Here is a 16,851-nt window from a genome sequence, read left to right on the forward strand (position 1 = left end):
ATTCTGGTGTTAGTGCCTTGAGAGCGGCTGGGAGCTCAGTGCTGGAGGGCTCCAAGGCTCCGGGGTGTTAGTGGAGTCCTGGCTCTCTTCTCAGTGGGAGCACAGGAGAAGGTGGAGTCAGTGGTCTTCCTCTACTTACGGCCTGTCCAGGAATGGGAGGCTTGGAGTCAGTGATCCAGACCCACATCTTCCAGAAAAATCATCTCAGAGCCGAAAGAAGCCCCAAGACACAGGCTGGGGCTGGAGTCCTCTGTGCCACAGAATGCTCCAGCCTCTGGGTATGAACCTAACCACATCTTGGACACCAAAGACCTCTCCAGATGTGCTGCCACAAAACCCTGTGGCAGCCAGGAGCAGCAGATGGATTTCCACGGGGTGGTGCCAGACCTATGTGAAGGGAGCTGGGTGCCCTGCACATCCCTGGGCAGAGATTCCTCACCTTCTCCTTACTCACCAGCCCAAACCCGTATTGAAGCTGGCTTCACACAAGCAGCCACTCATGTTGCTCCAGGTATTTAAGAGCCAAATTAGCCCACTTATTGAAAACATCAAGTGTTTGAAGAGCTGGGGAAAAGAGGAGTTGCTGTGACATGACCCACCTCCCTGGTAGCACCAGTTGCAAAGCACAGGCACGAGGCCACCACGATGGTCAGCGTGACATGGGCCCGGTGGGAGCTGTGTCTCACTGCCCATGGGGGACCACGTGGCACATCTCAGCCCTGGGCTTGTCAGTCCTGCCGTAAGAACAAACTGCGTGGGCAGTAATTCTTCCCAAAAATGCTCTTCCAGTCAGTGATGGAAAACTCCATCATGGGCTATTAAATATGAAGTCCCTGAGCCACAAATCCTGCACCAGTCGGAAGTGCCAGACTATTTATACACTCCCGTGTAAGAGCCATAGCAGACCTTTGGCTGTCTCCATTGCTTTTTGAATGTTTTCCAGTCCAGCTATACGCTTCTGAGACAGGGAGAGCAGAAATGCACTCCGTGAATTATGGATGTGTGGAGGGTCATAATGATGTTCTCCCTTCCGTAGGCTCCTCTTCTCCAAATGATTTTTAACCTGCGCCTCTCATTCAAACAGCTCTCGGACTATCTGGTAACTCTGAGCTCTCATTCCAGGGAGGGGATGACATGGGGCACGTTGTAAGACTGTGAAGAGAAGAAAATAAAAAACCCCACTTTTGTCCTCATTCAGTACCAGCTGCCATTTTATTGTCTTCTTACACAGTGCCACAGATCGTTGTTCACCCTGAATTGCTGATGGGCTTGTCACCACATGGACCACACAGAGGTGGAAGCTGTGAGCTAGAGGGTTGGAGACAGGGTTGCACACCAGGGTTTTGCCCAGTCTGGATGGCTGGAATCCTCCCCCAAATGCTGCTTCATCCTTCACCATCCTCTCTACTCGCTCCTCTTCATCCTCCCCAGCAGCCGGGAGGAGTGGGAGGAAGGCAGGGGGCAGACAGTGCTGGGGTGTGTGAGGAGAGGACCAAAGTGGCTGATCCTGGGATGGAGCAGTGGTGGCCCCAGCTGTTCCTGGTCCTAGAAGGAAGTGGTGGTAGTTATGGCAGTGCTTCCCAGCCAGGCTCCCCACTCCACCGCACATTGAAGCACTGAGGAGGACACATCCCTGTGCCTGGGAGCAGCACCTGATGGGGCAGGAGGTGTGCAGGGAGCAGGGAAGCTTTCCCACCTGTTTCCCCTCCATCTCCCCAACTCCTGACAAATGCTAGCGCAGCCCCTGCACTGCCTGGGAGCTCTTGTCCCCACCCCTGGGAGGCTGCAGGCAGGTCATTGAGCAGCTGTGGCTTGTCCCTCACCCTTGCAGTGGGGATGAATGGGACCATGCACCCAAGGCAGCTCCATTCCATCTGCATGGAGTGTGAAGAGAGTGAGATATGATGTGCAGCAGGAGCAAATTCTTGGTGTCCTAAGTACATAAAAGCCAGTGTGGCATCAGTACCTTTGGGGCCTGAACTCTTTTGTCCCACGCTGACAGGCTGAAATAGAAAAACATTTCATCTCCTATCCTCTCCCTTCTGCAAGAGCAAAGCCCGCGGGCCCACAGCCCTGCCCACAGCAGGATTTGCAGGGTTGGGGTCAGGGTTGTGGTGTGACAAAATGCTTGATGAAGGCTTTGCCTTATCTGCTCATCCTCACCACCCATAACTGGTCCCACACACTTGCCGTGCACCAGGTCGAGGTCCTGTCTCCCTGAGCCATCTGCCTGCCGGCTGGGCTGCCGGTGGCCCCATTTTCCCCTTCCTCCATCCTGAGCACCAGGACTCCGTCTGCTAAAATCCCCATCGAAGGTGGGATTACCAGGCGCTGTCTGGAGCTCAGATCACCTGGGTTTTTCAGTCTTGGGCAGAGGACAGAGCTTTGTGGAAGATAAAAATGGGATAGGGTTGAGAGCCTGGCATGGAGCTCCCTAGGGAGTGGAAGGAGGTGTCTCCTGGGGCTGAGCAGCTGATTTAGCTCCTGGAAGGCTTTATGCCAGATGAATTGTTTTTGCTGGGTGTTTGAGATCCTGTTTTGCTCTGCCTGGTCTGGGAGACAGCCACAGTTCTCTGCTCAGCTTAATACTTTAGGCACAATGGAAGAAGAGATGCTCAAGGACCATATGGCTGATGGCCAGGAGCAGATCTAGGCGAGGTCTATAAAGAGCATCATGGCACATAATGCCAACTACCTGAAAGGAGGTTGTAGCCAGGTGGGGATTAGGCTCTTTTCCCAGACAACTATCAGCAAGACAAGAAGGCATGGTCTCAAGTTGTACCAGGGAAAGTTTAGGTTAGATATTAGAAAGAATTTCTTCACAGAGAGGGTGGTCAGACATTGGAATGGGCTGCCCAGGGAGGTGGTGGATTCTCCGTCCCTGAAGACTTTTAAAAAGAGAATGGATGGGGCATCAGTGCCATGGTCTAGTAACTGTAGCAGTAGTGGATCAAGGGTTGGACTTGATGATCTCTGAGGTCCCTTCCCACCCAGCTGATTCTATGACTCTGTGATTCTATAAGGACCTTCCATCTCTCCACTGCCACGTCTAAGGATGGGAGTTGGTAGGGCAATGAAAACCTGCAAGAGAAGAGCTGTCAGAGTATCCCCAACAGCATCAGCCCATCACCCTGCACGGGACGGGCTGGGAGCCAGTGGACACCCTGGCTTAGTCCAGCTAAAATTGAGGCCAATGGGACTGGGCAGTTCTGGGGTGTTTGAGCTTTTCTTCAGCACATCAGGGGAAACACAGACCCTTTAACTGAATCCATGGAGCAGCCCTTGCCCTCCACCCACCTTCTTCAGCTTTTTGCAAACCCTGGATTTTTTCTAGCCTAGAAATGGAGCTATAAGGTGCTGGGGGACTGCTACCAGGAACTCCAGGAGGGGCTTCCCTAAGAGGTCCCCACCAGCTTTAGTACTGCTTGATGGCAGAGGCTTGGGTTCCCTGGGGAAAGGGAAGGACCCACTAATGGAGAAACCCTGGGAAAGAAGCATTATTAAATTGCACCTCACTGGGAAGAAGCCACCCCCATTCCAAATGGATCCTCTCACTGGATGCAGCTTTGTGAAAGCCATGGCAGCATCCAGGAGCAACAAGCCCAGAACTGGGATGAGAACAGTCCTGCTGACCCGGTCCCAGCTCCAGGCACACAGCCCTGCAGGCCCCAAGTGATGGCCTGTACTCTAGACCACTTCGGATTCCACAAGCACACCCAGAGGCTCCCTCCCGGCCCAGGAAGCATCCCATGGTGCAGGCAAAGCAGGAGCCCAGGTAGCCTGGGAGGAACATGAAGCAAGATCCTTTATTGTACACAGTACAGAATGTAATGCAGCTTTGCAGGAGATACATAGCCCTGCTTGAGTAAAGATATTTCAAATCAGTCCTCAGATTAACCCCTTCTGCACTGCAGACCTGCCACACCGAGCAAATGGTTAAAACCCTGTCCCCAGGGTGGGGTTCCCAAAAACCGAATGCTCCCCATGGGTACAGGCCACTGCAGCCCCCATGGGGAGAGTAACCGAGTCTTCGTGAGTTAATCTTCATACTTCCCCAAAAAAGAATGAAACAAAAAAAAAAAAAAAAAAAAACAAACCCCAAAACCAAACAAACCCCAAAAAATTCCAACCGAAGCTAACTAAAGAAGAGAAAAAAATTCCTATACAGCATTTACAATGAAAACATGTAGCCTGGGTGCGGGGGAGGCAGGTGTGGATATACGAGTGGTGGATGAGTGTTAGGAGGTGCAGCGGGGAGGGGGGAGCTGGAGAGAAGTGGGGTACCCAGGAAGGGGGGTGGGGGACCCCCCATCCCTGCCCACCTCAGCCTTACAGCCCAGCTCCGAGGCCATGCCGAGCAGGGGGAGCGCAGCTGAGCCGACACCGGGGTTCAGTCCCGGCTCCCCGGGAAAGAGGACTGGAGCAGTGAAATGGAGTGGACTAGATCCTTCGGCAGCCATCCCAGGGAGCCACAGGCATTGAGGGCTGCCCCTGCAAGCATGCCACCGGGAAAGCCATGGGGGTGTCTCCAGGGGCTCCGGGAACAGCAGCCGGGCTGCAAAAAATAGCTTCGCCTTAAAATACAAAAAATCTACAAAAATCAGTTTAGAAACCTTTCTTATTTTCCTAAAACATCAAAAAAAAAACCCAAAACAAAAACAAAAACAAAAAACAAAACAAGGAGGGAATTAGTGTCAGGGTCTCCTCCCCTAAAATGCAACCCATGGGTTGCAGCCAGAGCTGAGGAGGATTGAAGGGGGCACGGAGAGGATGCAGTGGATTATATGGGAACAACAGGTTATATGAGGAGGGGGGTTCGGGAAGAAGGCAGAAGGCTTCTCAGGGTTGGGGTAGGATGCTGCACACATCAGCCCTGGGGTGCTGGCCAAGGCAGCCCCCCTGCATCCCTCCTCTCTGTGCAAATCAAAGCCCTTTCCACCACACAAGGCAGCTACGCGGATTGTGCTCGATGCAAAGCAGATTGTCGTGACAATTGGCTCGGCGGCCACGCAGCCCAGTCCTGGGGCACTGCCAGAGCCAGAGCCTGGGGCAGACACTGCAGCTTTAGGCTCCCGGCGCCCCAAAACATCACGCTGATGTGTGGCAGGAGGTGCCGGCCACGGGCAGTCCTGTGCACTAGCCCTTGGACAGGAAGGGTGGGAATTCATCGGTGACACACGCGGGGTGTTTTAGATCCCTCCAATTTGTGTGTGCACCCACGCGGTTTGTCGTTGGGTGCTTTTTTTTTTTCCTTATGAACAGCCAAAAATATTCTTTAGAAAACAATGTTTGCCCCAGGTGGATGTGCTAGTGCCAATGGCTCTGCCGGCCGGCCGAGTCAGTAGGCGAAGCCCTCTGCATAGGGAAGGCTGCCACAGGGATCCATCTCCAGAAGGAATGCTGGGCTGTCCTCGAAGTGTGTCAGTGGCACTGTCTCCTCCTCTGGCACCGGGCAGTCGGGCTCTGTCTTCAGGAAAGGGCGCTGGTTGTCGGGATAGGCCATGGAAAAGAGGGCGTCGGGGTCACAGACGAATTTATAGACGTACCGCTCACCGGCAACCTGTGAGGAGGAGGAGGAGGAGGGAGGGTGTGAGAAGTACCCTGAACTTTCACCCTGTCCTGGGGAAGCACTGCACACCTGACACCGGAGCTAACCCCCCTCCTGCTGCCCCTTGGGATGCCGCAGTGACAGTGGGGGACAGTCACACCCCGTTGTGGGGTGGCAGGTGGGGTTACTCACCTTCTGCATGATGCCTTTCTCGTAGTAGTAGCGCAGGGAGCGGCTGAGCTTGTCGTAGTTCATGGCTGGCCGGTTCTTCTGGATGCCCCAGCGCCGTGCTACCTGCGGGGAGAGGTGGCAGCAGTCAGGGCTCCAGTGAGGGCTTGGATGTGGATCCTCACACAAAATCACAACAGAAATGAAAAGGGGCTCGTTTCAGAGGGCTGATGCAGCCGGGGGTGAAGGCATCACCATGGTCCAGGAGTGGTGCCCCGCCTGCCATTATATACACTCCAGCTGCGACCACGCAGCCACCGCCAAACCGGGAGCCGAATCAAAAGCCATTTGATTAGGGGGAGCCTGCCAAAAAAGCTGCTTCAAAAAACCACAATTTCCATGCATGGCATAAGAGACATTATGGGTAATTACCCACAATGCACAGCTCTGTGCTTGCTACAGCTGCTTTCAATTACTCCCCAAACAGCTTCTTCCTCTGTGTCACCCTCCCGCAGAGCCACACGGCTCCAGCACGGCAGCGCGCCAGCACGGAGCCGCTGCTGGGAACCCAGGGGCAAAGGATGGGAGCAGTTTGGGAAGGAGGGAGCCTTGGTGGAGCAGCAGGTCTCGGCAAGGCACAGCACAGAGGCAACGCCACCGCATCTGGTGACCACCTGCAGCTTCAGGGGCTGGCACATGCCACGCCAAGAGGCAGTGGAAGAGATTAAAGGCAAATTTCTACAGCTACCTGGAGAGTAAAGACACGTGTCTCGCTTCAAGAGCAAGCGTGAACATGCTGTTGCATGGGAAGGATCCAGTCCTCTCCTGCATCCCCCACGGCCACTCCCCAGCCTGAGGGCAGGACCACCTCTCGTACCTCCTCAGGCTCGATCAGCTTGAACTCCATGCCCCGGCCGGTCCACGCGATGAAGTGGGCATTGGCAGGGTCATCCAGGAGGGTGACGAGGAACTGCCAGAGCTGCAGGGACCCACGCCGCTGGTAAGGAGGGCCCTCGCGGTACAGGGTGGGCTCCTGCTTCACCTTACCTGCCCGCACAGAGACACCTGGTTAAACACCCTGGCTCTGCCCCTCTCCCAGGCTGTGTCACCAGCAACAGACATGTACAGCAACACTGAGGTCATCCCTGTGCTGAGACAGCTGAGCAGGATCAGGCCATGGGGTGGGAGAGGGAAGAGGTGCTGCAGGCAGGAAGGTGGCAGGGACAGAGATGGGCATGGCAACGATGCCAAGCTGCTGTGTGGGATGGTGCTCAGCAGCTCGTGAGAGCACTGTACCAGCACTGCTTGGCTTTAAAAGCCAGACACTGTGGATCCCAGCATCCCCACATCTCCCTCCATGAGCCCTGGTCCCCCTGCAGGCCTCCTCTGGGGTCAGGCTCTTACCCTCCAGCCTCTCTGGTACCACGCACGTGTCATCAAAATACAATCGTGTGTCCTTTTCATATGAAAATCCTATGGGGAAAAGACCCTCAGTGAGCACAGTGTCTCAACCACTCTGGTGGCTTGACAAACCCTGGCTTGGCCCAACCCAGCACAAGACCCTATCCCCAGCTCCAGCAGCAGACTCAACCCCAGTTATTTCAGTGGCTGAGCACCGCGCAGCTCTGCCCCCCCTCACTCCGGGGAGCTGGCGGAACCAAAACCCTCTTAGCAGCTATATCAGGCATATTATCCCAGATTACACGGCGCTGCCGTGCCCTTGTGGCACACTCGCAGGGGCTGCTGGCTGCTTTTAGTGCTGGTGCCACTGCATGCGGCTCTTACAGGCACCACCGTGCTCCTGGGGGTGTTTTCAGGGTGACCAGAAGCTCTGTTGGCCTCCTGGAAGGTACTGCCTGCCCCAAAAGAGGGATGGGATGGGACCCACCAGGGATGCCATGAACAGGGGGAGAATGGGGGAGGTCACTCACCGTCATGGCTGCTGGGGAAGACATTCCCCCGTAGGTACGAGGACTGGCAGTTAGGCACTTCTGCGAGAGAGATGAAGGTGACATTAAGGATGTAAATCCCGTGGGTCCCACCAAGCATTTGGCAGCATATTTCCTACCCCAAGCATGTCCTGCGGCAAAGTCCGGGCATCTTCCCCCCTCCCCGGTCCCCTGCATCCACCCTCAACATTGGGGAAAAACTCAGTGTGACTTGAGGTGGCACTGCAATGAACACTGGAGCAAAGGCTAAGTCAGCTCAGGTTCTCACAGGCCCCACAGGAAGGGAGGCACCACCGCGCCTCCCCTACCATCTGCTCGGCTGTGCCACCCTCCATCCCGAGGTTGGGATATTTTTAGGTCCTAAGGCGATTAGAGGATTTTTCCGTGATGCTGGTGGGGTCCAGCAGCCAGCAATCACAGCTAGCCCCAGGCCAGGGCTGCGGGAGGACCCGCTGGGTGCCGTGGGGCACCCCAGCCCTTGGCTATGGCACTGACCACACCACACAGCACTGGGTGAATGCCTGCTCTATTCCCTGGCTTTGGAAAGGGAGGAGGAGAGAGAGGAAAGAAAAAGGCAAAGCAGTATCCCAGCATTATGGGAACTCCAGCACCCACTGCCTGAGGCTCAACCCTGAACCCACCACGATGATGGCAGAGATGCTCTGCTCCTCTGGGTGTCAGAGGTGTAACCCCACCCAGCACCTGGCCGCCCCCCAGCTCATACCCACCTGAGTCAATGCAGTAGTCCCGGGGCTCCTGCTTGATGCCCATGGGGGGCTGGAAGCCGTGGCCAGGGGGGCCAGGCAGGCTGGGGCCGCTGGGCTCGTAGAGCGGGTCATGGTACTCCTGCTTGAATCCCTGAGGGGGGCGGGGGGCAGCCGGGCCCAGGGGCTCCGACAGTTGCCGGTGGTAGACGGGGCGGCTGTCCCCTGGGACCCCGGGCTGCGGTGGAAAGGGGTGGCAGGGCTCAGACAGCTGCCTCTGAAACCTGGGGGAAAGGACACGGCATTACAGCAGAGTGGGGATGAGCCTTGCTGTCAGTTCCCACCCCAGACCAGGACTGCATGACAGTTGGGTGTCTTCAGCTTGGGGTGCTCCCAGGGTGCACCCACAGCAGGCTGGGATGGTTCCTCAGGAGCATGGCCACCACAGGGGCTAATCCCATGGGGACCCAGTGGGGTGCTGAGGAGCCCCATCCCCTTCCAAGCACTGGGGACCCCATGCTGAAAGGGCAGGATAGCACATGGGCCATCACAGAAAAGCACTCTGGGCTTCAGATATCTGGAAAGGAGTGAGAAAAGGAACCGAAAAAACAGCCCGCAACAGTCCTAATGCTGTAAACCAGTAAAATCTGGCCCCAGGGTGGGGGGCAGCACTGCAGGGCCCGGGGATGCTGCGCATGGGTGGGCGCTTACGCAAAGCCAAATCCACTCTGCAACTCCAGCCGGCTGCTAATCCGCCTGCGCAGCCGGGATTAAACCTTGAACTCAACAGCAGAGAGCACTATTTTCAGCTCCAGGGTGCTGCCACCACTGGTCTGAGCCCCAGCACGATCTCTGCTGGTGGCAATGGACGAGGGACCATCTCGAGGGTGTGCTGCCGCATCCCCCCGTCCTCCGGCACCTTGAAAGGCGATCTCGGATCTCCGTGCTGGCTCCTCTCGGCCGGCCTTGCACCATTTGGCTTTGTAACCGGAGCTCTCCCAGCTGCCGGGCTGGGATTACTCCATTTCCGAGCCATGTCCCTCTGCCCTTCCTGAATGAAACTCAAGCCCCACACTGGCACGGTGCTTCCCAAGGGGTCGCAGCCAGCCCCCCGCATAGCTCAAAGGTCACCCAGAGCTCCGCTTTGCTGGGGAGGGATGTTCACCTGCTGTGGGCACTTTCCAAGGGTTTCCATGGCCCCACGGATGGGTCTTTGCCAGGCTGCCACATCTAGCCCCATGACCACAGGGGTGACAGAGTGGCTGTCACAGCAAAGGGCATCCAGAGGCCAACAGCAAAGCCAGAGGTCTTCTGTGACCTGCGCTGTGGCACCTACTGAGACCACCCTTGGGAGCAAACCCATGGTGAGGTTGAGGACTGGAAAAGTGTCCAGGGACAGGGGAGTGATGGGGGATGAACCCACAGCTTGAAGAGGAAGGAGGGAGCAGGGGTCTTCTTCCACAGCCCCCAAAATCACAGTAATACAGTGAGGTACAAAAGGGAGCTCAGGACCAACCCCCAGCCTAGTGGTGCACAGGGACAGGACAGGAAAGGTCACAGCTCCCCAGCCCGGCAGGGCTCAGTTTGGGGGCAGAGCTGCAGTGGATGGGAATGAGGAGAGCAGAGCCCTGACTCAGCACCATCACCTGTTGGCACAGGGATGGATGCAGGAGGCAGCCTCTGCCTCCCTCACCTTTCCGGAGGGGGAGGCAAAGGCTCTGCCTGGTGTTCCAGGGGCTGGGAGGAGAGGTTCCCCATTAGCAGGAGAAAGAGCTGCAAGATCTCAATAGGAAGTAGCAAGTTTTGCCACATGGGACCCCAAGCAGCAACATTTGGCCCACCGTCTGCAATCGCAGCATGGGGACAAAGGGACAGGCATCCCTCCTCCTTCCCCACGCTTTGGGGTCACTGACCCACCCTAAGAGCCCTCATAACCCCCCCAGCGGTTGCTGGGGTGGGGAACACCTTACCTGTGCTCTGTGGGGTATTGGTTCTCAGACATCATCTTTGGCATGTGCATGGGCGGGTGTGGTGGCCGTGGCACAGCAAAGGGCTGCTGCTGCTGCCGCTGCTCCTGCAGCGCGTGCGGGGCCGGGGCCGCCCCGTGGGCAGCCGGCACGGCCGGGGCCGGTGGTGGTGGTGGTGGCAGGGCCGATCCAGGGTGCGCAGGGGACACCGGCGTGGTGGGCGGCGTTAATGGCTTGAACCCGGCGGGGGGTTTCCTGTCATAGGCACTGCCAAAGGAGATGGGCCAGGGGCTGACAGAGACACCAACGGGGACACCGCCCGCACGACAGGGAGTCCCTGAGGGGTCTGCGGGCAGCGGTTGTCCCTGCGCTACCTACCAACAGTTGTAGAGGCACTTGTCCCCATAGCCAGCACAGAGAGCCTGCTCGTGGCTGCAGGACGACAGCTCCGAGGACGGGCTGGGCAGCTCCCGCTTGATCTTTGCCGGAGGTGGGGCGTGCAGGACCACTGCAAGGAGAACAAGGAAGATACACATCGGAGAGAGCAATGGGGACATCACCCCTGGGAGCATCTGCTTCGGTGCTCTTTGCTTGGGAATCAGGTGCTGAATTATGCCCCAGGAGCATCAGACAACTGAACCAGGGCAGGAAGGTGCCCCAGCAGACCCCAGCATTGGCAGTGGAGTGAGCTGGGGTGGCAGGGGAGGGCAGTACTGGGACAGTCACAGCAGCCCAGGACATTGCTCATAGAGGGGGCGTCCTTCCCCATTGGGATCCAAGAGGGGCAGAGCAAGGGCTGTGAAAGGGGAACAGGCAGCTTGACAACAGCCATGGACAAGACATGTGCCGTGGCCAGAGCCCCTCAGCAAGTGGAGCCGAGCCAAGGCACCACAGGCAGCGGCTGCTCCCCCAAGCCATGGAGCAAGGAATGCAGGGGCTTGACAGACTGGAGCTCCGAGAGCTCATAAACAGAACACAGCAACCCACTTGTCCTCACAGGGGCATACCCATCTTCCAGAGAGTCAGTAAACAGGATCCACCTTCCCCCAGCCAAGGTGCTCCAAGCGGACCCTCTCCCAGGGTCCCACAATTGTATGAGCTCCAGTGACAAAACATCCCATTAAACCCAAATCCTCACTACCCACTCCCAAGCCCACTTGCTACATATAATTATAAACTGAATAATATATGCTTAAGCTAACTAATTTCTAAAAGCAGGCGCTCTAGGAAAGGGAAAGCGCCTCAGAGATCTGCACCTAAATAGTGCCTCAGAGGAGAGCCAAGACTAATCGGAAGTGGAGTATTAGCTTCATGCAAAGCCTAAACACAGCCCAGCTACAGCGGAGAGGAGTAGCTCCAGGACAACTGTTCACAGCTTGCCAGGTAATTAGCTGCTCCCCTAATTTGTCAAAACCTTTAAAGAGCTGCTGACTTCCCTCTCTACCCGTCCCCCTTCCTCGCAAGGGCCCAGCACAGCTGGTACCGAGGGCATAAAACCCCCCGAGAAGGATTTGAAACACAAAGCCCAGCGCCGAGCCAGCACAGCCCCCCACACGCCTTCCACCGGCTCCCAAGCCGGATTTATCCCACTCCTCCTCCTTCCCCCCTCCCCAGCGAGGTTTTGCCGCTCTCAGCATTTCCAGCCTTAACAGGGGGCCGGCACGGCGGCGGCAAAGTCCAGGCGCCCCACGAGCCACGGGAAAGCAAAGGGGAACTGGCTTTGGAAGGGCTCCAGCTGCCTATTGCGGGCATGGTTCTCCCAAACAGGCTCCGTGTTGTTGGAGCGGGTTGTTTTTCCGCCAGTCGTACAATGGGGTCTGGTTATTCATTGAAAAAAAAACCCTCCAGTCCCTGAGCAGGCACCACCCTCCATTCACAAACACTTCGGAGCGCTCCATTCATGTGGCTGAGGGAAGAAAAAAAAAAAAAAAAAAAAAAAAGAGAGGAAAAATTTCCCCAGAGCTTAGCTCTGCCATTCAAAAAAAAAGGGAAATGAGCCTTAAGATCCTAACAGAGACCAGCTGTCCTAGCCCGGACTCCGTGCAACGTTTGGATTCCTTACACAAACACTGCAGGGCCGGCCGGCGCTGCTCCTGCGAGGCACTCCTGATGCCCAGCTCATGGCTGAGGAGGCTGCAGGAGCTGAGGGGGCACCAGGGCTGGTGGCGTGGCTTTTGCGGGGAAGGTGCTGGGTTTGGATCCCAGCAGTGAGCAGCCAGGCTGGAGGGTTCCCTGGGAAGGAGAGCCCTGCCCCAGCACCCAGTGCCTCAAAGGATGCATGAGCACTTTTACCCTTTCCGGTCCTGCCCTCGGCACTATAATTTAAAGCTAAAAAAATACATAAAAATAGGCAGAGGGAGCAGCTCAACTACAGATGGGGCTGGAGAACGTGCCTCAGCAGATCCATGCCAGGGCTAAGCCATGGGAGCAGCGAGAGCGCCTGTGGGTGCCTGACAGCCCCTCTCTGGTCTGCTTTAGCCCCTAGGGATGAAAGGATCCCAGGGAGGCTGGGCAAGGGACCAGCTCCACGTGCCACTGCTGTGCCCAGGTAGGAAGGGAAAGTGGGGGAGCTCAGGCAAACCATCACAGTGCCTTATAACCAGTCAAACTGTAGATGCCCCAAATGCCAACCATGCCAACCATCAGCGAAGAGGTCTCCCATGCAAAAGGGTGACACCCCAAAGCCACTCGAGGCCTTGAATTCCCAGTGAATCCCTTGGTGAGAGACCGGGCAGGTTGTTCCCGCCCACCAGCATAAATGGACCTCCAAAATGCCGAGCCTGGAGGACACTGGCTCTGCCAGTGGCACCCACTGTCCAAACCAAGGGGAAGGGAACTAAACCACCACTCCCAGCGCAGGGACCTTGGCACCCGCTCAAGCCGTCACCTGGGAGCTGAGCCCTGTGCCTGCCCCTCCATCTCCCGACACCACAGGACGCACCCAAGGTCACACCAGGAGAGAAGCCAGAAATAGAAGCCGGGCTCCTGTTTGCCTTTGTTTAAACGACTCTTCCTCACAAACAAACCTCCTGCTTTCATTTTGGTGTGTAAGAAAACCCACTCCGTGTCCCGCCCGTGGCTTTTGCCACGTGCCTCCCGTGCAGGGAGGCCACAAGTACCCGGGGAACAAACCATCTGCTGTGATGCTTGATCTCCTCAGAATGATTCCATCGCTTCTCAGGTATATAAACAACCGATGGAGGTATAACACTGTACACACACCCTTCTCCCCAGGACCACACTGCTGGTGAACCCACACCTGTGCCTGGCCAGGGATGCAGCACGATGGCCAGCGTGGTGAGCTCTGTGGAGTTACCCGTGGCCTCCTTGCCTTCCCAGGAGGATCCACCACTTCCCTGTTCAACTTATAAGCACCGAATCAGGCCTCTTGCCACTCGGTCCAGGGCGCTAAGAACAAAACATCCCTCATTCAGAGCAGCCCTGCTTTCTCTACAGTGGGATTTCCTCCCCAGCACAGCAATCCACTGCCCTCCAGCATGTTATTTTGCTCCCAAGCCCCAACTTTAAGCCCCTCTCTGCAGAGGATCTTGGCTATGGAATTGGGAACAGCAAGTAGGAAGCAGTGGAGCTGCAGGCAGCTATGAGAGGGTTTTAGCAAGTCAAGAAGGATGTTGCAGTTCTGAGCATCTCCAAGACTCCACACAGCACATGTGGCAGTGCATGATCCCCCCACTGCAGTGGGGTGCAAACTGAGCCTGGTTTGTCCCTTTTTGCTGCTGTGCCAAGAAAGCTTGGCCCTGGGAAGGCATGATGGGGCAGGAGATGGAAGTTTGCTCAGAACAAGAGAGCAGTAGCTTCCCCAGTGAAAAGGCACACGACTGCAGTAACAGAGTCCAATGCATGCCCACAAACATCTGTAGGGACTAAGGAGGGATTTACCTTCCCCTGGGCCAGCTAAAGGACACTGAACCCCACTGTGACCAGGAAAGCAGCCCATCTCCATTAGTGAAAGCTAGGTGCAGGAAGGAGCTGCACCAGAGCCATCCCTCTCTTCCTTTCTACATGGCACAGTGTTCAAAACCGGAGTGAAATGAGAAAATAGGGTCAGAGAGCTGTAAACTGGAGTTTCTCTCCTCTTTAAAATCTCTCCAGTGCAGGGATGGAAGAGCCAGGCTCCCCATTCCCCTCCACCTGAGTCTGAGCCCCCTCAAAGCCAACACAGGAGCAGCGAAGGAAACCTTTGCTTTCTGTCCTCAGGAAAGTTAAGGAAGGTTATTGCAGTGGGGAGTCATGCAGGCAGATCTCTTTTCAAGTGACAAAGTCATTTCAACACCAGGTCTGCGGGCTGTGCAGGTCAAAACATTTTAAGAGTCCCGACCAAACGCCTTTTTATTTTTCCCCTCTTTTCCCTGCATCACCCAGAAAAGTTTGTCTCTCCTCCCTAAGCTCTTCAGGTTACAAGGAAACAAGAGACTGCCAAAAGGCACTGGAAAGAGCTTCAGCTCCAAGAGCCACCCTCCCACGCACACTGCAGTTTCTACCGCTCTGAGCGAGAGCTGCCGGGCTGTGCTCGGGATGTCAACAGCCCGTTGTGTTTCTGACTCCAGGCTCGCCTTTTATCTCAGGGGAGACAGGGAAAAAAGCACATCTGAAACTTGGGCTGTCTGGAACAGCTTAATGGCAAGCTTCCCACTCCGAAGTAATCAAAGAGCAATAATTAACATGCATTTGCTGTCGGAGGAGATACCCCGCTGCATGCTGTGACAAAGCCGGAATGAAAAATCTGTTCGACTGCAGGCTAAATTTGATTTCCTTTAAGTTCCGTAGCTGTCTGGCTCAGCAGCAAAACCCAGCCACCAACACCAAGCTACTACTTGTGTTTGCCAGGTAACGAATCAAAACATCCTGATTCCCCCCCCCCTTCCCCTCCAAGCGACCCTCAGACGTCCGGAGAGCAGCGCCCGGAGCTGCGCAAGCCCCACACGCCATCACCCGGCCCCTGCCCCCGCCGCTAACCCGCTCCAGCAACGCACCGCGGCTCAGAACCAACACTCGCTCTTATGCAATTCACGAGGGACTGCATTTTCACTGGCCTCCTTTTAAACACGCTCGCTTGCCAGTGATTAATGCTGCTTAAAGCGGCTCAAGTTTCACCACTCAGGCCCACTCTTGCCAGCAGCGCTGGGCCAGGACTGTGAAAAGCTCCAGAAACTGCAGAGATTGTGGCTAACCAAGGAGCCCAGCATGGGCTCTCGCTTCCACTTGAAATGGAAAAGGAGCGTGAAGCAAATCCACCTTACTACGAACAAGCAGCTTGTCTCAGAGGAGCCCGGAGATCAGTCAGAGAGATTACCATGCGTTGGGCCATGATTTTCCCCATTTACAAAAGACAGGACATTGCAAGTTTCATCTCGATGAACCCAAATTGCACATGCTTTCTCCCAGAAGCCCACAATTCCACGTTTTAGCCCCAGCAACAACTGCTTTCCTAAGGCAGCAACTCCAAGCCCAGCGCAAAGTTTTACACAGGCACCCAAACCACCTCCCCCCTGAAGAACAAAACCCCAAAACAATCACTTACAGTTGTCAGACTGGAAATCTGGGACAAATTGTTCATCATCGGGGACCTGAGCTAAAAAAAAAACAAACAAAAAAGTGGGTTTATGGCTTTTTCAGTTCTCAAAAAAAATGCTCGCAGAGAGATTTTACATGGCAAAAGGTGGAGGTGAACACTTGCCTTCAGCTAGCCAGGCCTCTTGGAGCTGGCTGAGATCCTGGAAGAGCTCTGGAACAGAGTAAAAGACTTATGTGGTCCACAGAAGAATAAATAAAACTGCCATTATTTGCAGGATTATTTGTAAACCAACGAACGTGAGGCAGATGGTCTTGCGGGGCACAAGAGAGGCCATGGCCACCTGGGCCAGCCCTGCCTACCTTCCGAGTCGTGGGCCAAGTCGGTCTCCAAAAATTTCCTTTTCCTATCGGGCCCCGGCCGGCCTCGGCTCTCCTCTGCACAGGACTTCTGCAACGACCAGGGCAACAGCTGCCCATGAGAGTGACAGCCCCCAAGGCTGGAGGGTGCCCCCAAGGATAGCAGGGTGCCCCCAAGGACAAGGGGAGTACTCCCAAGGATGGGGAGGAGGTGCCCCCAAGGTCGGGAACGGAGGTGTCAAGAGGGATCAGGGAGGGCAAACTTACCCCGGGGCCCATGAAGGGAACCTGCTGATCGTAGAAGCCGTCCATGGCGCGGGGGAGGCGGGCAGTGCCCCGGCCCGCTCAGCATCGACGCCGGCCCAGGAAGAGGGGTCCCGCCTGGGCTCCGGCAGGTGCGAGGCTGGGGGGTGGAAGGGGTCAGGATCAGACCCTGGCCCCTGCCGCCCCCGGGGCTGGCTCGGTGCGGGGCTGCCGCGCCTCCCCGGGGAGCCGGCCCGCTCCTGCCGTGGCGGGTCGCAGCCCCCCAGCTCGTGATGTCACCTAATTTCTATAGAAACGGCCGTGACATCACGCGCCGTGGGAGCGGGAGGAGGCAGTGGGGCGGGCGGGAGGAGGCAGTG

General features: G+C 56.3%; 1 protein-coding gene across 3 annotated transcripts; it reads right to left on the bottom strand.

The window, feature by feature from the left end:
* Positions 1-3,776: 3,776 nt before the first annotated feature.
* ETV5 (ETS variant 5) lies at positions 3,777-16,680 on the bottom strand. 3 transcript variants are annotated; one of them, XM_017826384.1, is made up of 12 exons: positions 16,496-16,642; positions 16,232-16,340; positions 16,035-16,082; positions 15,879-15,929; positions 10,715-10,844; positions 10,340-10,603; positions 8,394-8,653; positions 7,648-7,707; positions 7,121-7,189; positions 6,594-6,763; positions 5,741-5,842; positions 3,777-5,560 (listed from the first exon to the last, which is right to left on the bottom strand). In XM_017826384.1, the coding sequence occupies exons 1-12, from the start codon at positions 16,538-16,540 to the stop codon at positions 5,339-5,341; spliced, it is 1,530 nt and encodes a 509-aa protein (XP_017681873.1). In that variant the 5' UTR covers positions 16,541-16,642; the 3' UTR covers positions 3,777-5,338. The 3 variants fall into 3 exon arrangements, with proteins under 3 accessions (XP_017681873.1, XP_017681874.1, XP_017681875.1); XM_017826385.1 differs by having other exon boundaries at positions 16,232-16,319; positions 16,496-16,641; XM_017826386.1 differs by lacking the exons at positions 16,035-16,082; positions 16,232-16,340 and having other exon boundaries at positions 16,496-16,680.
* Positions 16,681-16,851: the final 171 nt, after the last annotated feature.

Source organism: Lepidothrix coronata, unplaced genomic scaffold, assembly GCF_001604755.1.
Source record: "Lepidothrix coronata isolate B3197 unplaced genomic scaffold, Lepidothrix_coronata-1.0 Scaffold125, whole genome shotgun sequence".
Lineage (NCBI taxonomy): Eukaryota > Metazoa > Chordata > Aves > Passeriformes > Pipridae > Lepidothrix > Lepidothrix coronata.